Here is a 22939-nt window from a genome sequence, read left to right as displayed (position 1 = left end):
CTCCTTTAATACAGAAAGTGAATCTCCTGCCCCTCCCACCCCCATCAAGGCCACGCTTGTGGATTCGATTTGCTACATACCATCAGTCAACAATCACGGAAGCCATGCTCCCAACAAGTTAGGGTGGCAGGGAAAGAGTGCTTTTTCCCAACAAACGTGAAAAGGGGAGTTCTGGAAAACAGACCGGAATGCACGTCCCTAAGTTCTGAGAGAGACAGAGCATAAATTAAACACGGGCGAGGAGGAAAGCTCAGGGTTGGTTAAGTTGTTTGCAGTTTTCCCATGATCTATCGTTGTCAACGCTTTATAGATAGTGGGTAATTAAATTATTGCAACCACCTGGTGATGTGTGCAGGCTGAATACTATTATGTCCGCTTTAGTAGGAGATGAACAGGGGCGGTTATGGGTCTCAGCACTGAGAAAGCAGAGCCCAGCAGTAGGTTCTATCTACCCTTGTTCTTGAACTTTCGAAGGCCTTTGAAATGTGTGTAGTCCCACTAACTTCACAGCCCTGTATTATCTGCCTGCCCTTTGATGTCTGTGTCTTTCAGGTTTGCAGCCAAGAAAGGGAATTTCTGAGGAGCCAGGTCACCCTGTCATTGCTGGCTGGAGGACACTCTACCCACTGGAGGACACGGCTCCTTTATGCTCTCACTGACACCTGTGCTTGGGGTCAAGGTTTTCTTCCTGGGGAACCATGAGCAGTATTTTCCTATGGAACATCTAGAAAGGGCTGGAGGCTACTATTTCTGCCCTTCTGGGCCCTCGAGACCTTTCATGGGGAGTGTGCAGCCTGTGGGACCACCTGGCTCCTCTTCACCGTCAGCCTCTTCCACCCTCGGATGATAAAGTGTCCACTCCTGTCAAAAAGCAAATGGACGTACTCTGTTTCAATATTTAAACAATATGGCCTGGACTTAAAAAGCCCATTAACTTAAGTCTAGAGCTCCAAGGCAAAGGCACGGTTTTGTGTGGATTCGATCCTCATTACATCATTAAAAACCACTGAGTGGTCACTCACAGTGCTGTCAGCTTCACTTCTAGAAGCCCAGTAGCTAACTCCATGTAGCTAACTGGCGGTGGCCATCTTCCTCACTCAGCTCCGAACCCTTGACACGACTTTGCCGTTTAAAATGTTTTATGGCAGCCGGGCAGTGATAGCGCACGCCTTCAATCCCAGCTCTCGGGAGGAGAGGCAGATGGGTCTCTGAGTTCAAGGCCAACCTGGTCTACAGAGCTAGGCTACAGCCAGGGCTACGTAGAGAAACCCTGTTTTGGAAAACCAAAAAAATAAGTAAAATAAAATGGAATTATGTGGCATGTATTTATTGGGGTGGTGTGCGCATGGCTGCACCCGCGGAAATCAGAGGAGTGCTGTTGGAGGTCGGCTCCCTCCTTGACCCACGAGGCTTGTGGCAGCCTTTAACTGCTGAGTCATCCTGCCACCACAGAATTAGTTTTTTCTGATGGATGGGAAAAACACAAGAGGTCGGGAAAGCAAAGACTTTCTGTTTCACTTTCAGTGGACATGTATTAGAAAACTCGGGAGAAGCCAGGCCCTGTGGGAATGGATGACCTGTCTCATCCCTGTGAAGCGATTTTTCTAAAGTGCTCCGAGGCAGCTGGTGAGGGGACAGGTATTAACTTGGTTAAGGAGTCAAGCCAAAGAAGACACGAGATCTTTTTCTTTCTCCTGACCCAGTGCTATCAACAGGACAAATGTCTAATGGGCCTGTCTCTGTATGTCCTTGGGGTTTCCCGGTAAGCAGCTTCTGTGTAGGAGTCTTCAGTTTACTCTGGAAAATGAAGGAGGGTCTTTTGTAGTCAGAAAGCTCACTCTGGAAAGGGACAGACAGACTGCCAGGTTGGGAAAGGCTGCAGAGAAGAAGAAAGGGCCAGCTGCCAGCTTTCCCAGGGACAGACGTTGATTCCCTCTCCCAAGAGGGGAAGTAAAACAAAGTGATCATTCGCAGAGGTGGACACTTTTCTCAGGGGCATGAAGCTTATCCTTCAACCGTACCAAGGTTTTGAACTTTTCTGATCCTTGAATGCAAATTTTTAGATCCTTCCTCAGATGTTGCTCTCAACACATAAGCAGCACAAGACCCAGGGTAAGGATTTTCCTCAAGATTTAATGCCCAAAATTCTACATCTTTTTTTCTTTTTTAATTTTACCGTGTGTGTGAGAGAGTGTGTGAGTGTGTGTGAGTGTGTGAGAGAGTGTGTGAGTGTGAGAGTGTGTGTGAGTGTGTGAGAGCGTGTGTGAGCATGTGAGAGCGTGTGTGTGAGCGTGTGAGTGTGTGAGAGAGTATGAGAGCATGTGTGAGTGTGTGAGAGTATGAGAGCGTGTGTGAGTGTGTGAGAGTATGTGTGAGTGTGTGAGAGAGTGTGAGTGTGAGAACTGTGAGAGAGTGTGTGAGTGTGTGTGAGTGTGTGTGAGTGTGTGAGAGAGTGTGTGAGTATTGTGAGTGTGTGAGTGTGTGTGAGCATGTGAGAGCGTGTGTGTGAGCGTGTGAGAGTGTGAGTGTGTGAGAGCGTGTGTGAGTGTGTGAGAGTATGAGAGCGTGTGTGAGTGTATGAGAGTGTGTGAGTGTGAGAACTGTGAGAGAGTGTGTGTGAGAGTGTGTGAGTATTGTGAGTGTGTGAGTGTGAGTGTGTGTGTGAGCATGTGAGAGCGTGTGTGTGAGCGTGTGAGAGTGTGAGTGTGTGAGAGCGTGTGTGAGTGTGTGAGAGTATGAGAGCGTGTGTGAGTGTGTAAGAGTGTGTGAGTGTGTGAGAGTGTGTGAGAGTGTGTGAGTGTGAGAACGTGTGAGAGTGTGTGAGAGTGTGTGAGTGTGTGAGAGAGTTGTGTGAGTGTGAGAACGTGTGTGAGTGTGAGTGAATATGTGTGAGTGAGAGTGTGTGTGTGAGTGAGAGTGTGTGTGAGCGTGTGAGTGTGTGAGAGAGTACGTGAGTGTGTGAGTGTGAGAACGTGTGTGAGTGTGTGTATGTGTGAGTGAGAGAGTGTGTGTGAGTGTGTGAGCGTGTGAGTGTGTGAGAGAGTACGTGAGTGTGTGTGAGTGTGAGAACGTGTGTGAGTGTGTGTGAGTGAGAGAGTGTGTGAGAGTGTGTGTGTATGTGTGTACAGCTTGCAGGTGTTGGTTGGGTCTCACCTTCCACTGACAGCTGTGGGAACTTGCCTGCAATCGCTGTTACCTGCTGAACCATCTTGTCAGTCCTACACCTCTATTTTTCGGCACGTTGAAGTCATCTCAAATGTCTCTTGGTCCCCTTGCCCATGAAATTTCTGTAGTCCTGTGAAGGCCTGGTCTCCCGGCATCAGGCTGCCTCGTTTCATACACAACCCATTTGTGAACACAGCTCCAGAGAGTAATCTACCTGCAGACACAGATGGCAGGGAGAAGGCCTGTGAGGCAAAACCTTACTCTCCAAATAGACTGATGAAGTCTGCTAACACAGGAAGCTTATTAGGAATAGAATCCAGCCTTGCCTCAGTTCTACTGAATCAGAGTCTGCATGGATCTCAATTCCCAGGTGATTTAAATATGTAGCCACGTTTGGGACTCAGTGAGCCCCCCCCAACATATATACCATGTTGCTAATTATACTTTTCAGTGTGACAGGTTATCTTGACTTAGGCTTTATATTAGAGTCATGGGGAGGGGGTCAGCAAACTACTAATGCTTGGAGCTCTACACCCATCAATGGAAACGAATCTTTGCATGCCAGCTTCGTAAAAAACACGGCGTTGCTGCGTGGCTGGTGCTGAGCACCCCTGCTTTCAAGCTGGTTCCCAGTGCCTTTTCTCCAGGGTCTAGAAATCCATCGAGAGACACTCCTCTGTGAATCTTTTCCATTTCTTCACATCCACACTGTCTTTCCAAGGATGTTAGGACAATAAACAGCGCTGGAAGCTGTGGATAGTGTTTCCCTCTGGAATGGAGGGCAGATTTATTTACTGACCAGTATAATAAAAATAATGTCTGTTTTGGGAGCAAAGGACAGTTGGGTTCACTGCCTATTACACAAGTCCAGGGTCTTTGGGTTTCAGCTCTGACACATGACGAGCTTAGAAACCTGCCTCTCCTGCTTTATCAACAAGCAAAAAGCTGAATAAACTGAAAATCAATGACCTTTCTTGGATTTACCAGAGAACTGAGGTCAGAGGGCAAAGTGTTATCCTGGAGTCTAGAGACGGCACTTTAGAACCACAGATGTGATCTGTCTACCCGGAGCGGAAGCCGTGGTGGGGAAGAAAATAAGAACTGCACAGAATTCAGATGAGGTTGGAGGTTGAGCGTGAGAGAACCCAAGACACACCATCTCAGGGTCCCTCCTTGTGGTTGTTTTGTTTGCTTTGCTTTGCTTTTGGGGTTCTTTCCTCATAGGGTCTCCCAGTAAAGAAGCAAGAACACTTTCCTGCTGTCTCAGACGGGATGATAAAGCCAACCGTTTTGAAACACACCATGCATGTTCTCCACAGCGTAGCTCCACCCTGTAGGAGAATGGTGAATGTTTCAACATAAAGAACTGAGGCTAGAAAGACAGCTCCATGGTTAAAGACACTGTCTGCTTTTCCAGAGGACCTGGGTTTGATTCCCAGTGCCCTACACGGCAGTTCACAACTGTCTGTAACTCCAGTCCTGAGGGACTCCATGCCCTCTTTTGGCCTCCACAGGCACCAGGAACACAAGTGGTACACAGATGTACATGCAGAAAAAACTCATATGCATTTAAAAAATGGATACATGTCTTGTTAAGAGAAACTTTTTCTTTTGCTAGCCGCTTTGGTTTATACCCCGCCAGTCGCCTGGGCTCTGCCGCGCCAGCCTGGTTCTAGATCCGCATCAGTCCCAAATAAACACACAGGAGGCTATATTCATTATGAAGCTGCTGGCCTTGTTTGTCTCTTACTGGCTAGCTCTGCTTTAAGTAATTACCCCATAATTGTTAATCTAAGTATGTCTCTTACTGGAGAATAGTTCCAGGCTTCCTACCCCCAATGGCGTTACATGTTGACTCCCTTGTCTTTCTCCTTCCCAGAATCCTCCTGGACTCCTAGCCCCACCTATCTAGATTCCTATTGGCCAGCAGTAATTTATTGACATATACACAGGACTTCCCCAACAATGTCTAAGGTAATGGGCATGCTAGTGACCCTGATTTCATCATTGCACATGGATTACATATGTCCAGCCCCATGAAGGAATACAACAAAAACTACACGCCAATCTAAAAAATAGTCTCTACTAAGTGCTGAGTGAGACTTCCAAGGCTTTATCTGACTTTGGGGGGAAACACAGGACCAAATCCTATCTTCTCTAGTCTTCCTCTCTTATCAAAGGGAGAGAAAGGGAAATCAAGCTTAGAACATTGGTTAAGCTCCTAGTTCAGGAAGTCATCAAGACGCGTATTTCATTCAAAGCCTATAGAGCATTTTCTTGCCCTTATATCTCTTGACCACACCAGCAGGGCTCACTATAGATTAAAGCTGAAAGAATTGCAAGGTACTAACTTTGTCGGAGAGTGCTGCTGAGCTCACACCAAAGGCCTATTTACTTCAGTTCCATTACTCCATATGTTGTGCCCATCTTTCAGCAAAAACTACAAGGCGTGCTAAAAGGCAAGGAACAAAGCATGCTAGAGACAAGGTAAGCATCTGAATCAGAGTCGTATCGGAGAACCATCACACAGCGAATTAAAAATAAACGTGGTCAGGAATTTGGAAGATGGCTCAGTGCTTAAGGTTACTCATGCTCTTGAAGAGGGCCAGAGTTCAGTTCCCAGCACTGATGTTGCGTGGCTCATAACTGCTCTTCTGCCCCCAGTGTCCCTGGCACCCATTTCTGGCCTCCTAGGGTACCCACACACAGCTGTACATATTTATACACACACATGCACATAAATCTTTAAAAGGCAACAGTGATCAGGTATGTAAGGACTCTAATGGAAAGGGTTCACATACAAAACCACATGGATAACATAGACAGCAGAGAGAAAGCAAAATCCCAAAGGAAGTGCGGGGAATCAGAAGTACTCTAACAATTAAAGGATGCTTTTGAGGGACCTGTTATTAGTAAACTAGGCATGGCCAGAAAAAAGAAAAAGGGAGAGTAACCATACTGTCAATAGAAGCCTCTGCAAGTAAATGTAAAAGAGGAAAGAAAGAAAACAAACCTTCCAAACAACAGAATGCCTAATAACAGTGGGACAAATTTTAAAGGTATAATATATGTGTAGTTGGAACACTAGAAGAGAAAGAAAGAACTGAACAGAAGGAATATTTGAAATAATATGGTCGAGAACTTTCACAAATTAGCATCATAAACACCAGGAAACTACACCTGGAGACATCATAATTTAACTTCAGAAAAGCAAAGACATCAAGACAGGAAGTCACCTTACACAGAATCAAGAATAAGAATTACCTAGACGCTTTGTTAGAAACTACACAAGCAAGAGGAGTGGAGTGAAATATTTGCAGTGTTGAAAGAATTCTATATCCAGAGAGATTATCCTTCAAGAGTCAAGGATCAATACTTCCTCAGACAAGCAAAATCCTCGGGCATTCATCACAGCAAACTTGCTCTGCAAGCAATATTAAAAGAACTGATTCAGGGCATAGATGATGATATAGGTTGGGACATTCGTATCTATATAAAGAAAGGGAAGGAAAAGTCAAAAGTTTCTTTTTCCCATTCTTAATTTAATAGACAGTTGCTTAGTAAGATGGCAGTGTGTTGTGAATGTAGTATGTGAAGTAATGAATTAATTTAGCAGCATTATAAATAACAGGAGGTGGGAATCAGGAGTACCGGTTACAAGGCACTTCCCTGGTAGCAGAGTATCATTTGAAAGAGTATTATAAACTAGGGGCAATTACAGGTTAAGCATGATACAATAATGAGGCAAAGCCTGTCAGAGCCGCGAGGAAAAACCAAGTCTACCATTATACTTGGAGACTTTAAAAACTCATCTTTTGGTAATTTATAGGTGACACAGGCAGAAAATCAGTAAAAAATATGGTTGACCGGTTAAAGCACCATCCATCAGCTTGCTATCATCGGCCTTTATGGAATAATCTATCCAACAGCAACTGGGTTCTTCCAGAGGTCCCATGCAATACACACTAAGGTATCCTGGGTCGTAAAAAATCTCAAAAATTTTATAAGAATGGAAATCATAAAAGGTTCTCTAGACTTAGAGTGCTTCTGTAATTCAATCCACTGCCTCTATAGGTGTCTCTGAGAAACGGGACTCAGAGGAGAGGCACAAGGGTAGATATTGTCTCTGAGTCGGGGTTTGTGTGTCTGCTGCTGGCATCTGTCAAACTGTGCCAACTAACTTGCTCACTTCATAGAAAGCATACAAAAGTCCCCAACTCTTAGTTCTTCATTCTTAAAAAGTAATCTTTACTTTGTGTAGTATGGTATATGTATGTGTGGGTGTTTACATGTGTGTGTGTGTATGTGCATGCGTGTGTGAGTGTGTGGAGGCCAGAGGTTGGTGCTGGGTATCTTTCTCAGTTGCTCTCCACCTTATTTTGGGGGGGGCAACAGGGTTTTTCAGTGAAGCTGGACTTGATGAATTCTGCTGGGGTGGCCAGCTAGTTAACTCCAGGTCCCTCTGTCTCTGTCCCTTGAGTACTGGGGTTACTGGGGTTGCAGACATGTGCTGCCATGCTTGGGTGCTTGCCTTGGTGCTGGGGAGCCAAACTCAGTCCTCATTTTACACAGCGGATATTTTACCAACCAACACATTTTCTCGGTCCTTATTTTGGTTTCTCTCTCTCTCTCTCTCTCTCTCTCTCTCTCTCTCTCTCTCTCTCTCTCTCTCTCTCTCTCTCTCTCTCTCTCTCTCTCTCTCTCTCTCACTCTGTCTCTGTCTGTCTGTGTGTGTGTGTGTGTAGTGAGAGAGAGAGAGAGAGAGAGAGAGAGAGAGAGAGAGAGCACATTCAGAAGCCTCAGTTCTTGATAGTGTCTCTCATTGACTTGTAGCTTGTTGAGCAGGCTAAGCTGTCTGGCCAGAAAGCCTCAGGGGATATACTTGTCTCCCTGACACTGGAATTACAAGTACATGCTACCATACTAGGCTTTTTTGTTTGTTTTTCAAGAAAGGTTTCTCTGTATCTCTGCAGCCTGTCCTGGAGCTTGCTTTATAGACCAGGCTGGCCTCAAACTCACAAAGATCTACCTGTCTCTGCTTCTGGAGTGCTGGGGTTAAAGGCGTGCGCCACTACCACTCAGTCATACTAGGTATTTTTAATGTGGGCTCTTGGCTTGAACTCAGGTCCTCATACTTGCAAGACAAACACCTTACTGACTGAGCCATTTCCTCAGCCTCCCTCCATGGGAGTAACTACATCTTCCCTAGTTTTTAACCCTATTTCTTATCCAAATCAATACTCAGATACCTGGGTCAAGTCAACTAATGTCCAAGGGAGGCTAGTAATTGGCCTCCGGTATGCTGGTTTCACCATTATTTCGGTTGCATCAAGGTTATCAAAAACTATTTAAGATGAATAAGTTCACACAAATGCTGCCGTGTCGACAAAGACACGGAAGATGAGAAATCACAGTGGCAGCTTCCCCCTCCTCCCTCCAATTTCCTCCTCCCACTACCCCCCCATCTTTCCACCCTTGTACAAAAGTTGGCTTTGTTCAGGAGACTGAATTCAGCACATGCAAGGAATGTTGCTGTGTAATTTATGTTAGTCAAGCCCAGCCTGAAGCCAACATGACCCCAGCAGGAGTTTGAAAATTATTGATCCCAAAGGCCTGCTTTGAGGCAAGATGGTCCTGACTCTACGTGACAACAAGGAGCGACCAAGAAAAGCCCAACCAGACACCAGGCTCCAAAGGCAAACTCTTGCTCATAGATCTGCTCAATATTTTATTTTTTTGTTTTTCCCCACAATACAACAATTTCAAGGATATTGAAATTCCCCAATGTCTATCAACATTTACTTAACAAAAAAATCAATTAAAAATCAGATTCTACCACCCAGCACTGAGTGAGAGATATTTCTAGAAACAAAGAAATGACAGTGTGAAGGAGGTTTTCAAAATTAATTGATGCGCGATTAGACCACGCTTCAGGTTTTTTTTTTCATGCTGAATTCCTATAATTTAAAAAATTAGCATGTCACACCCAAGCTGTATAATTGCATAGCTTAGAAATTCTGCACAAATATAACTGTATTCATATTTTGTATTTTATAAAACAAAGAAAAACTGAGGTTGAAAAGAATGAGATTAAAAACGTAGTGCAGGGGCTGGAGGGATGGCTCAGCCGTTAAAGGCTAGGCTCACAACCAAAAACACAGTGCAGAAGCCCTGGTCCCTTCTCCTGTACCCCCAAGAGGAGTGATGCCTCACTTTGAAGGTTTCTGAATTAAGAGTACTCGCCCTTAGCTCTGATCCCGCCCGTACCCTCTGCTAGGTTTGCTTTAGTCTTATAAATGAACATCCATTCTTCAACTAGATGAGGGCCCCACACACTACAGCCCACAGACTTCGTCTAACCTCTACTTGTGTTGGGCAGCCTTCAAGCTAGGAATGGTTTGTTCATTCGGCAGAGGCCATTAGCTGGATCTGGGATAGCCATACCCACTCCATCCCACCCTCCCTCCATACCCCCCCACTTCCCATTTCCCCACCTCCCACTCCCACCACACCGGGGCAAGAGCTGTGGGACAGAGACTAGGACATGCTTCCATACATCCCCAGCCCAGAGACTGGTGGGATGGGTTAGAACTGCGGGCTCCCTTGCTGCGGATCTGAGCCCGCTGTAAGGGCCAAGTTCAGAGAGAACAGCTGTGTGCCTAGATGGAGGCAACAGGCCTAAGAGCCTGTAATTAACTGCTGGGGCAGGAACAAGGAAGGGACCGTGCGAGACAGTGATGTTGGAGGGTTACGCTTGGGGGTGACATCAGGTGGGTGCTCTGGCTACGGGGTGAGACTGGGGTCCAGTAACTAAAGAGACAGAAGCAGGACACACAAAGGTTTCAGAGCTCCGAGTGAAGAACTGAAGGCTCAGAAACTGGGCGTTTGTTCTTCTAGGGTTAGAAGGAACCGTTCCAGTGAATGAAAGTCCAGAACAAGCAACAGATAGACCCTAGACCCTGATCTGGGCTATACACATGATTCCCAAAGTTAAGCAGATGAATGGCCAAGGCCCAGCCTACAGGGGTTAGCCGCTTATTGTTAGCTACCTGGAAAGAATTCGAATATGCGGTAGATGGTGACAGGAAGCCCAAGACATGATTAACTAACCCAGGGAGATGTGGTTAGTGCTAGGTTTCCCCTGGAGGGTGGGAAACCCTGTGTGGGCTTCTAAATGAGGAAGCAGGTCTAGGGCCCCCAGTCTCCAGCAATAGCAGACCACCTTTGGTAGCCCATTGTTTTCTTGGATATCCAATACTTAATTCCCTCTGAAAGCACATCTTTTGAATAGTTCTGGAAGGTAGGCTAACCCTGTTTTTCAGTTAATTCAATCACAGTTGAATATCCTGGGGGGATCTGCTGTTTTAAAGAACTGTGGAAGATTCGCTTGTTAATCAAAGAGTCCGATGCGAACAATGTCGCGCTCCTCTGCTGTTTTAAAGATTACAGTTGACGTATTTATTTCTGTGAAGCACCCAGAGGGAACCTGTGGAGATTAAACATAATTTAGTCTGGGAGTTTTATTTGTGAGCATTGAGGCACCTCATGGATCTTGGAGACCCTCAGGGTGGTCGCTGACAGAAGTGGGAATTAATACCTTTAATGACAGGGATTCAGGGCTCTCTCGCCTCAGGCTTCCTGGTGCCTTCCTACCCCTGCCTTGGCTGCTTAACTCCTTCTCATCTTATCTAGTGGCTCAAATGCCATTGCTTGTTCTTTTTTTTATTCTGAGTGTATAATATATATATATATATATATATATATATATATATATGTAAGATACAGAGCTTAAATTTTCTGTGGCATTAAGTGCGTTCATATCACCACGCAGCTCTCGGTACCCACACATCTCGTTGACTCTGCCAGGTCCCCAAACTGAAATCCCCCCTCAGTAGCAGCTCTTCCCCTCTCTTCTTCTTCGTCATCTCTGGAAACATCTCTCTATGTATCCATGGCTCTGAACACCCAGGTCCACTTTGTAGGCTTAGAGAAATAAATACTCAACACCTGGTTTGCAGAGTGAAACCCTTTTCTAACCATTTGATATGAGGAGTCCTGCCCACACTTGCAGCCACGTTACTCGGATTTATAAACCCAGGTAAGGGTGTACACAGCTGCTTCCTGGCTTGCTTTTTAGTTTGGGGCGGTTTTTTTTTTTTTTTGATTTCTCACTATTTCAAGTATGAACATAGGCCGGACAGGATGACTCACACATGTAATCTTGGAACTTAGAGAAGTGGAGGCAGGAAGTTTGCTATGGGATCTGAGGCTAGCCTGGGCTAGAGAGTGAAAACACCATATCTTATCCATCCCCCTAAGAAAAGAAAGAAAAAGAAAAAAATCAGACTTTAACATTTTAGCATTTTCTGTAAGCTACTCATCCATTCATTTAAAAATCCATTGGACATATGTGGGCTGGTTTTATGTTCAATTCAGCGCCAGAACAAGAAACAACATCACTGAAGAGCTTCATGGTTCCTCAAATGCACACCCTCCCTTCTCCTGGACAAAACCACCAATCTGCACTATTGATTTGCTTCTCTTTACATCTTTGAGGTTTGTCCATCTGGGTGCACGAACCTGGTACTGATTCGTTTCCGTTTCTTTGTTTTTATTTTTGAGAGGGTCTCACTATGCAGTTCGGGCTGGCCGGGAACTCACCGAGAGCCCTCTGCCTCCCGAGTGCTGGGATTAAAGAGGGGCACCACCAGCCCGGCCCTCACTCCCTTCTCTTCGTCCAGTCTTCCAGTACTCTGCTACATCCCCGCTCTTCAGGCTGTAGGCAGGACATTTGTGCCCAGTACGTGTTCTACCTCACTAGCAAGGGTGGGGCTACGAGGAGGATGTTTTCCACATGCCGGGACAGAGCCTAGAGCCACAGAGTAATGTATTTACTCGGTAGGTGCTCTACTATTGAGCTATAGCCTCAGCCTAATTCTGCCGATTTTCTGACATTATTTCATTTTAAACTCTCCCAATAGGAGATGAGAAGCTGCATGTCCCACCTCTATTTTCCTTAGCTCTTATCGCTGGCTGAGTTTTTCAGCTTTGGTTAATTTGGTGGCAGGATATGGTAATTTTGTTGTACATTTATAGACCATTTATGAGTCCTCTTCTGTGACATAGCCTTTCATTAAAAAACAATTTATAGAAATTGATTCACTTATATTCTTTCTATGTCCTAGATATTAATTCTTCACCAGTTTTGTATGTTGCAAATATGTCCTCCCAGTTCTTAATTTAGAATCTTTTTTTAAAATTCATTTATTTTTTTATCTTATGTGCATACGTGTCTGTGTATGGGTGTCAGATCCTGGAACTGGAGTTAGACAGTTGTAAGCTGCCATGTGGGTGCTGGGAATTGAACCCAGGTCCTCAGGAAGAGTAGCCAGTGCTCTTAACTGCTGAGCCACCTCTTTTTTTTTTTTTTTTGGTTTTTCGAGACAGGGTTTCTCTGTATTGTTTTGGAGGCTGTCCTGGAACTCGCTTTGCAGACCAGGATGGCCTCGAACTCACAAAGATCCGCCTGCCTCTGCCTCCCGAGTGCTGGGATTAAAGGCATGCACCACCAACGCCTGGCGCTTAATTTAGAATCTTAAAAACAGATATCCTTTTTTCTTTAAGATGTTTTCTTGTTAAGTGCCCCAAACTGGCCTCCAACATATTATGTAGCTCAGGCTGGCCTTGAACTTGTGATCTGTCTACATTAACCTCCTGAGTAGCTGAGATTACGACCATGTTTGGAGATAGAACATCACTGTGTATGCCAGACTGTCCTCTAACTTGGGGCCCTCCTGCCTCAACCTCAATAGTGGTGGGATTACAAGAGGGTATCCCATGCCTGACAATCTTTTCTTTATCGTTCTTTCTTTCTTCTTTTGCTTTGCTTTCTTTCTTTTAAGAGATGGAGTCTCAGTATGCTGCCTTGGAAAAATCACCCTGCTTGAGCATCCCAGTTCACAGAAGCTTTAGACAGAGCTAGAGGCTCCTCACTTTAATGTAGCCTATCTTTACCGGTCTTTCCCTTTCTGCAAACCTTTACTTTATTTTGCTTCTTATGTTTTGTTTTAAAAGCTGGCTCTTACCCTAATGCTATGTATAAGAAAAATCCTCGGGTTGCCTTCTAGAAGTGCCATAGTTTTGCCTTTGCCTTTGAGCATTTTAATCTACCTGGAGGTGATTTTCGTAAGCGACACAGTAGAGATTGCATTTCATGTCCCCATGCAGATCTACACTGGCCCTGGTCTAGTCTGTCTGCTCCACATTGATCTGCTGTGTGTGTCTAGAATGATGGACTTCCAGATGTGTTGTGGCTTATTTCTATGCTTCCTATTGTCTCAATAATGATAGACTGAGGGTGCCTCTCATCGTCAGTGCTAACGGACTTTCCTTAAGGTCTTTGATTTTCAGATTGTTGCATTTTGTGTAACCATTAGACTTTGAGGCGAAAGCAATTGGACTGGATCGCTGGATCCTATTTAAGTTTAAATAGACAACAGTACAGCTGTCCTGGTGCCTAAGGCCTTGCAATAAGCTACTGGGCACTGAGGCAGGAGGGTAACACATTCAAGGCTTCCCATGACGATTTCACTTTCTCTAATGGTACAGCCAACTGAGGGAATTTTTTGGGAAGAGGAAAGAGTTCAGAGAGAGGAGAGGGTGACCATAGAGGTGGATGTGAGGACATGAGCATGATACACTGCATGGATGTGTGCAACTATAAAAAACAAAAAAGGCTAAGCACATGTAGCTCAGTGGGGAGCACTTGCCTAGCTCACACAGGAAAGACCAAGGATTTGGTCAGTTGAGCTTGAAGAAATATCAGCTAGAATTACAAATGAAAAAGTAAATACTCTATTTTGTTGATGATAGAATAGGATTGATCATAAGAAATAGCATGATTCTTATTTGCCATCAAAACCATTGCCACTTACCTGAAGATGCGGCAAAACTGTACAATGCATCTTGATTTCAAAGGTTTTGAAATGTGGGGAAAATTTGTTTTAGGATTGATGTATTGAGCAATTGAAATTTAAAACTCAGTTGATCAATTAAATTACATATTAAATTTGAGTGATGAGAAAGTTACAAATATTTGGTGTGAATTAATTCTCTTCCATGTTCCCAGAAAGACAACGAAATAAGAATATAATGAAATGGTTTAAAATCTAAGAGGACAGCATGAAAAGGCCTAATATCAGCTATTCAAAAGCTCCAGATGGAGGTAATGGAGACTGGCAAGGAGACAATGTTTGAAGAACACAATGGCTGAGAAAATTTGAAAATAGTGGTAATATCCAAATGTAGGAAACTAAATGAATCTCAAACAGAACAGAACAAAGAAGTCTGCACTAGGGCATATTATGATTTCTGAAGTATAAATGATAATAAAACTGTAGAACATAAAAAGCAAAGAGATCTTCAAAGCAAACAGAAATGAACAAGACCTACCAAGGAACTTGGAGCAGATAGACCAACTGATTAAACAGCAAAATGGAAGCCAGAACATCATGGGATATGTTTTCAGTGTGTCAAGAGAAAAACAACAGCCAAGTGGAATTTTTAAAACTCCTTCAAGAGTTAGAGCAGAACAAAGACTTCTCAAAGGAATCAAAACAATGGCAAGAAAATTTTCAGGAGACTCCAAACAAATGGGAAACTCACCGTAGATATGAGATGCACCTTCTGGCGAGGAGAAGCCAGGGGGAGGGCTTCCTTGCTCACAGTTAGCTAGCTTCTTAGGACGGTTTTGGATCTGCAAATACTCACTTTAAGGGCATCCCAGTGATACATGTAGAAAGATGTTATTGAAGACATTGTACCCTGCATCCTCCTGGCTCACTTTGGTCAGGACTGTTGGGGTGTTTAACCCTGCCCACTTGCAGGAAGTAAGAGTTCCTCAACACATTTTGTTTAAGGACATGTCTGCTACGTGTTTTTCTGTGCTTCCATGCTTTCCTGGGGCAGCACACATTCATTCACCTGCTGTTTGCTCTTCATGGACAGCCTGCCCCTCAGGAATAATAAGGTCGGGACTGTGTTGCGCTGTCTTACTCCCTACCTCAGTGTTTGGCACATAGTAAGGGCTCCAGGAGACTGATTATCTAGTAAATAATTAATGGACCATTAATGATGAGTGAGAAGCCAGTATGAAGCATTTCATTAAACACATATACGAGTTTCTGCTTCAAATTTAGCCATTGATTGTGGTACTCAGAGGGTGGGCAAGTTCCCATTCAACTCGGCTGTCTGGTTTTGTAGGCATTCCCTCGGTGGGGCTATTTAAGTTAATGAAAATGAAGCACGATTAAAATTTTCTCAGGCCTGTCAAGGGGCCAGCTGACTGTCCTCTTGATGATGTGGAGATAGAACATTTCCATTATCGTGGAAGGTTCTATTGGAAGTGCTGCCATAGAATTCTCCAGAGTTCCTAACCGCTTCTCTCTTCCTCTTTGCCCTCTAATTCTCTCTCTCTCTCTCTTTCCATCTCTCTCTCCTCCCTAAACCAAGTACAGGGATAGTTGTCTCATTGTTAGTGGCTTAAAATGATGCTTTTGAACAAGAGGATGCTGGGTGCTTTCGGTGACTAGTACCATTCCCACTTTTTTCTTTTGAATTTCTGAGCTATTATTTACCAGCTCATTCTTTTATTCTCATGGCTACTAAAGCCACACAATTGCTTTCTTTCCTAGGTCCTTAAGCCCTTTGCTGATGTTTCTTTCTGAGCATTTCCAAAGCTGGGGTTCTAGGAGAGTTTGGCGCGTCTGAACGGCTGACCCATGAAATAATGGAGTAGGGCAGGCGGGGTGGAGAGCAGGGCCAGCCATCAATAGAAGAGTGACCCCCTCTACACACACGGCCAGCTAATTGGCCATTGTGGGAAAGTCTGGGAGGAGAAGGGGGGCTGCTGAGAATCTCTAGTGACAGTTAAGTGGCCTTTGTAGACAGAACATCTTTGTTGGATTTTGGCTTGGAATCTTCCCACTTCTTTCAGATTTTCTGTTAGATTCATCCTGTATCATTCAGGCCCCATCTTTTGCTTCGTTCTTTCAAGATGACTACTTTGTGTACTGGCCTCTTCTTTGTTCTTCCTGTTCCCAAACAGTAAGGAGACTGTGTAGGGCTCCTGTAGGACCGATAAATGAGCTTTGCTGTTTGTTGAGAACTATACAAACGACTGTCATGGCCTTCATGTCCTGCAGAAATTGCTCAACCTGTCTCAGTGGAGTGGTGCCTACCTTATGATGGAGACAAGGCATCCTGACTGAATCCCTTCTCATACACAATATATATTTCCTTTGTCTCACTCCCCCTTGACCTTCCCTGTTGCAACAGGAGTACAGGCCTGTGGCTAAGAGTTAATGCCTCCTAGATAATAAGACACCACGTGTCACGGGCTTCACCAAGCCGATTCATCCATGTTGTCTCATGTAACACCCCAGGTCTCCTGTGAGGTAGGGAGGGAAGGTATTTTCAACACCACCTGACTGGCGAGTCAGCTCACTATGATTAGAGCAGGTCACAGGCCCAGCAATTCCATTACACAGGGGCTGAGCACCCCGTTCTCTGGCCTGGGACCTGGGACCCTTCAGTGATGCTTACTCTCTTCTGTGTAAGAAGCATAGGCTTGGTGGTGGTGTCAGTGCATGGAGAGGGGATTAGGGCAGAAGAGCAGTTGTGTAGAGGGGACAGCTTAGAGCCACTAGCTACCTCTCTTTCTCTGGAGATGCAGGATTTGATGCTCGTGAGGAGGTTGGCGCGGGGAATCTCCTCCCCATCCTACAGAGGAAAGAAAAGCTAAGGGTCCTGTCTTCCCCCTTTGCCCTCTTTCCATGCCCTTCCCAGGAAAGGAGGGAGGAGGGTTGGCCGGGCTGTCCCAAGGCCTGGCATGTGGGTACCACATGCTAGACCTAGACCCCTTAGAGCCTAATGTCCATTCTCAGGCCCGGCCTGCTGGTCTTTAGATGCTGTGCTGTCGTGAGGCCTAGGCCATGGCCAAGCCGGAAGAAAGCCCTTGAAGTTTGCCTGGAGAAAGAAGCATGCAAGGCCCCCTAAGAGGAGGAACAGGTCCTGGGCTGTCCCCTGTGGACAGACGGACACTTCTGATCTGCACTTTTATCCTGGCTGTAGCTTGGGGCCAAATGAATTTCACAGGGTGAGTGGCTGCTGCATGGTGGGAAGAAAAACTGGCTGGGAGGGAAGAGACCTAAATACTCTGAGTGGGGTGTGTGTGTGTGTGTGTGTGTGTGAATCTCTATACATGTGTCTATGTGTCTGTGTTTGTGTGCGTGCGTGTGTGTATGTCTGTGTGTGTCTGTGCATGTGTACATGTGTGTGAGGATATGTGTCTGTGAGTATGTGTGTGCATCTGTGAGTGTGTATATGAGTGTGTATGTCTGTGCATGAGTGTGTGTGTCCATGCATATGTGTGTTTGTGCATGTGTGTGTGTCTGTAAGTCTGTGTATGGGTCTGTGTGTGTGTGAGTGTGTGTCTGTGAATGTATGTGCCTGTGCATGTATCTCTGTGTGTCTGTGAGTGAGTGTGCATGTCTGTGAGTGTGTCTGTGAGTGTATATGTGTCTCTGTGTGCTCCTGGGTGAGACCATACAAAAGTTCATCACTCATCCAGAACCCCCTTAGATTCCTTGCTCTTCCACCCATACTCGAGGGCAGAGAGATGTTTTGGCTATGTTAATATCCCTCTCCAAATCTAGACTTCTAAATCTAAAGCTCCGGGTTAAATTTTCAGGGTTCTGAGAGGATCCCTTAAAATTGATTCTCACTGGGAATAGGGAAAAAGTGGGAGGAGACAAGAGAGGATAATGGGGAAGAGTGAGTAGGATCAAATACAGTATATGCATGCATGAAAAGGTCATTAAGAAACCCATTTTTAAGTACAATTAATATATCAATAAAAATTTTAAAAACTTCTAAAATCGCACACAATAGATTTTATACATGTTCTTTAGGGGTGAAGGTTTATATTTTTCCTCAAATCCTTGAAGAAATTGTTAACCTTCATCAGAATATATGCTCATATCAAAAGTAGATGTGCTGTTATCCTTCTTCAAATAGCAGCAAACTCAAGTGCACACCCCAGGCCTCCCAATGTTCCAGAAGATTGATCTATGGATGGTACAGTAAGAAAGAGACCCGGCTTAGCAAGGGAGTCACCTCCCAGGTCCCGGAACCATCCCATCTCAGACCCTGGAGCTCACAATGTGGGACCTACCCAGCTGGAAGGAAAGGAGCGTAGCTTCTCTGCCAGGAGAGCTGGGGTTGTCTGATTTCTCCTCCATGGGGTTCAGCACACGGAGCTACCCTTGGTTCCCCAGACCCTTTGAGTCTATCCCTCCCACCTCTTCATCCCATTCGCTCGGTGTGGGAGGGTGGACGTGTCGTTTCTGCCAGGTCTGCTCCAGTCCAGTCTCCCTCTTCTCCATACCACCTCTTTCCACTGTCCCAGCATCCCAGGACGCCACAACAACTTTCTCACCATGTTTCCCCAGAGACCAGGTTCTTCGAATCCTGGCCAAAGATGAGAAGCAGCTGTCACTTCTCAGGGATCTGGAGGGCCTGAAGCCCCAGAAGGTGAGGCTTGCTCCTGGGGACGCTACTGTCACAGCGCTCGTCACTGTCTACCTTGGCCCCTTTCCTTGTGCCTCTACTCCTTCCAACCCCAAGCTCTCCTGAGGTCTCAAAAATGGTCACTAGAGCCGGGCGGTGGTGGCGCATGCCTTTAATCCCAGCACTTGGGAGACAGAGGCAGGCGGATCTCTGTGAGTTCGAGACCAGCCTGGTGTACAAGAATTAGTTCCAGGAGAGCTAGGGCTACACAGAGAAACCCAATGTCTCAAAAAATCAAACGAACAAAAAATGTCCACTAGATTGTGGACAAGTCCAGTATGGCTTCTCTGCCACATGTTAGGACCATGTCCCTAAAAAGTTGGGTGGCCTTTGTAAGTTGTGATTCCTTTGGCTGCTCCCTCTGTTGTGGATGGGGGAATGGTGAGCGTACTCTGAAAACAGCTGCAGTGTCCTAAAGCCATCCGGAAGCACAGATGCCCCTGCTGCTGTGCCACGTAGCATAGGGCTGCTCACATCTGCCTTCCAATTGGAATGGCTTCACTTGGCAAACTTATGGTATGTTTGGGTCTGTGTCTGTCAGCCTGGGTATCTGTTTCCAAGAACATTTGTCCTCCACAAGTTTTCACAATGGAAAACATTTTCTTTGACAATGATAATAGAGGGCTTTTGTTTGAGGGCTTGTAAAACAACCAGCTTTTTCTGGATGTGGCCCAAAGCTCTTGCCGCTCTTTGTAGGAGTTTCCCTGTCAGTGAGGGGTTCTACCACTCGTAGAGACTCCCTTTTACAGATTTATAGGTAGACATGGGGATGGGCTCCAGCTGTGTCTCTTCTGCTTCCCAGGGGACTAGAAGAAGTCATGCCTGCCTCCTCTGGCCTGGGTTCCTGTCCAGGTGACAACAGTGTCACTTGTAGGGACTCTAGGGCTCTGTGGATCCAGGTGAAGTAGCAATGTATGAGAGAGGCGAGGAGGTAAAGGTAGCCAGGAAACGGGGAAAGGAGCTTGGTGAAGGGGATTTGTCCTCTCTTCATACCCTAGGATTTCCTTCATGGAACTGGATCCCTTTGAAATATATAAGAAACCTAGTCCCCCGAGGATCCTACTGGGCATATTAAGGACAAGCAATAAACACAGCATATTAAGGACAAGCAATAAACACAGCTGTGTCTTCTCTTCTCTTCTCTTCTCTTCTTCTTCTTCTTCTCCTTCTTCTTCTTCTTCTTCTCTCTCTCTCTCTCTCTCTCTCTCTCTCTCTCTCTCTCTCTCTCTCTCTCTCTCTCTCTCCTTTTTTTTCCTTTGGTTAATAAGGTGGACTTCTGGCGTGGTCCAGCCAGACCTAGCCTCCCTGTGGACATGAGAGTCCCCTTCTCTGAACTACGTGATGTCAAAGCTTATCTGAAGTCTCACGGCCTTGCTTACAGCGTCATGATAAAGGATATCCAGGTAAGGTCCTGCCCTGGCTCACAGCGAGGGACTCACTGCCCCCCCCGTTTGGTTCACACCATGGAGAAATAAACTAAACCAAGCAAAAACGAAACAACCCCCCCCAGCCAGGCCTAGTGTAGACACCTTGCTCGTGGATATCTAGCTGCATATTTGCGGACATATTATGGCAGAAATTTAATTGTGCATTTCTGGGCTTGGGGATGTAGCTCAGGTAGAATATTTGCCTTGCATGCATGAAGCCCTGGGCTCAATGTTCAGCTCTGCATAGAACTAGACATAAAACTGGGAATAGTGACAAACATCTGCAATCCCAGTGCTTGGGAGTTAGAGGCAGGAGGATCCTAAGTTCAAAGTCATCCTGAACTATATAGTGAGTTTAAGGCCAATCTAGGGTACCTGATAGGCTGCCTCAAAACAAAAAGCAAACAAATTGAACACACATATGCACACAAGCAAAGCAAAAACTAACTAGATAAGGTATAAAAATACACATTTCTAAGAGGAATTTTAAGCCTGGGACAGAGTTCCTTCCTTCATGGAGGCAGGGAGAGTCCACAGTGCAGCAACTGTGGATGGACCCTCTTCTGGAAGACTTTTCACGTACCAGCACAAAGTGTTAGGGGAAATGGAGACAGAAGGGGACAGCAAAGGTCCTTCCTAGGCCCCTCCCATGGCTTCCTCTTGTCCTCTGTTAGGTCTCAGACATACTGTTCCAGAGGGATCCTGTGGGGGAAAGAGGCCCAATGCGACCCTGCGATGCTTGCCTCCCTGTCTGCACCTAATGCGCTTTGAGCATCTCCCCCAGATGGGATTCTTCCGATCGTGTGGGAGTATGGCAGACCCTACCCAGGTTAGGGTAGAGAGAATGGCATCTGAAGTTCCCAAACTCCCCGTCCCCACTTGGCTCCCCACCTTCCACTGTCTTTTCTTTTCCATTTTTGGGGGGGGGTGGGGGAGACAGGGTTTCTCTATGTAGCCTTAGCTGTCCTGGAACTTTCTGTGTAACCCAGTCTGTCCTGGAACTCACTCTGTAGACCAGGCTGGTCTTGAACTCAGAGAACCACCTGCCTCTACCTCCTTGAGTGCTGGGATTAACGGCGTGCGCCGCCGCCACCACCCGGCCCCCAGTGTCTCTTCTAAGCACCATGAAGGTCGAGTTCATCTGCCCTGTGTTCAAGGATGGGTCTGGGGAGGTGGCTCAGTTGGTGATGCGCTTGTCACTGCAGCATGAGGGCCTGAGTGGGGCTCCCAGCACCCATATCAAGCGCAGTGGCTGCCTGCAGTCCCAGCGCTATGAGGCTCTGCCTGCAGTCCCAGCGCTATGAGGCTCTGCCTGCAGTCCCAGCGCTATGAGGCTCTGCCTGCAGTCCCAGCGCTATGAGGCTCTGCCTGCAGTCCCAGCGCTATGAGGCTCTGCCTGCAGTCCCAGCGCTATGAGGCTCTGCCTGCAGTCCCAGCGCTATGAGGCTCTGGCTAGCCAGCCTAGCTGAGTCAGAGAACAAGACGCTCAGTGAGAAACCTTGCCTCAAATAAAATAAAATAAAATAAGGTGGAGAGAGATTGAGGAGGACTTCTGGTCCTCTGTGTACCGCCTGCCTGCACACATGGAGAAGAGGACTAGGTAGCTCAGCATCTTCCCATACCAGGTCCTTGGGTACCACTCGGATGTTAAGCCATCATCCTTGTGCAGCAGAGTCTGTTGTTGCCCATGCACCTGTAGAACTGTATCCACAGAGATTCACTGCTAACCGCACTGTTCAGCACTAATCTCCTCTAAGGGCTTAGAGTGTGGGAACACGGAGCCTCCCAGCGTGCACACACTTGACACCGCATGCCAGGGGATCAACGCATTAGGCAACATTCCTTTCCAGCAAAGGGCCCGGGCACTGGGTCCATTCAAAGTCCTTTATTCCTCATCAGACACAACTGTTTCCCGCTCAACATGTGGGGGTGGGATGTTTCTCTAATTAAATCCCCCGCAAACAAAAAATGGGGAAACTCACACAGACAAAAGAGGCCACCACATCAAAAGCACAGAACTGTGTTCTCGTTTTTTTAGCCCATGCCTCTATTTTGAAGTTCCCATTTCCCCTGCTTCTGCTGCGCTAGCCCTGGGAACGCAGCCTCCTTTGGCAAACAGACACTTAGGAGCCTCAAAAGGCTTTGTTGATTTCGGCATGTCAGGGACAGCCCCTGGGTCACCCCTGAGTTCCCCTCACCAGCCCCTCTAGAGATATCCTCTCCTGAAGTCCTCAAGCCTGAGCTCCCATGGGACCCCTTCCCAGGAAAATGTCCTGAACTCTGTCTCCAACCTCTGCAATCAGAATTTCCAACCTTCAGTCTGCAAAGCATCAAGCTCGGACTGTGGTCCTTGAGGTCACTCTGTGGTTTCGAGGGCGCCAGGGGTGGGGAGAGACTGTTGTTCCTGGTTGATTTGTGGTGACAGCGGGGGAGGGGTGCGGGCCAGAGGCTCAGAAGTACTGACAAGACTAGAAGGGATTTGCACACTCAGGTTGATATGGAGCAAGCTTATCTGAGATACGGACACACGGCCTCAGCTCTGGTCCTAGCAGAGTGAGGTTCAATATGGCAGCTTGAGTGATGTCGGTGGGTCTAGGACTGTCGTGGAGGGGACTCTTATTCGTATATTGGTCTCCCCCACATTCAGCTGCGGTTCTCTTATTGATCTGTGCACCCCTGGTCTCGGTTAGGCCTTAATAAGTGCTGGCTGAATCAATATA

General features: G+C 46.2%; 1 protein-coding gene and 1 pseudogene across 8 annotated transcripts in view; both read left to right on the top strand.

Moving 5' to 3' along the window:
• Nucleotides 1-15588: 15588 nt before the first annotated feature.
• Nucleotides 15589-22939, top strand: part of Cpa5 (carboxypeptidase A5) — a 22781-nt gene continuing 15430 nt past the window's right edge. For 2 of the 8 annotated variants that reach the window (XM_040728752.1, XM_040728745.1), the window contains exons 1-4: nucleotides 15589-16968; nucleotides 17109-17320; nucleotides 18675-18756; nucleotides 20061-20195. In XM_040728752.1, coding sequence (XP_040584686.1) covers nucleotides 17205-17320; nucleotides 18675-18756; nucleotides 20061-20195 — 333 coding nt within the window. In that variant the 5' untranslated portion in view covers nucleotides 15589-16968; nucleotides 17109-17204. The remainder of the gene's footprint in view (nucleotides 16969-17108; nucleotides 17321-18674; nucleotides 18757-20060; nucleotides 20196-22939) is intronic. The other 6 variants (XM_040728749.1, XM_040728748.1, XM_040728747.1 and 3 more) reach the window with 6 other exon arrangements.
• The window catches only part of LOC121132968, an 8289-nt pseudogene continuing 6693 nt past the window's right edge, over nucleotides 21344-22939 (top strand).

Source organism: Mesocricetus auratus, unplaced genomic scaffold (genome assembly GCF_017639785.1).
Source record: "Mesocricetus auratus isolate SY011 unplaced genomic scaffold, BCM_Maur_2.0 Super-Scaffold_100019, whole genome shotgun sequence".
NCBI classification, from domain to species: Eukaryota; Metazoa; Chordata; class Mammalia; order Rodentia; family Cricetidae; genus Mesocricetus; species Mesocricetus auratus.
Note: the sequence above shows the minus strand (reverse complement) of the source record. Positions and strands in the feature narration are given on the sequence as shown.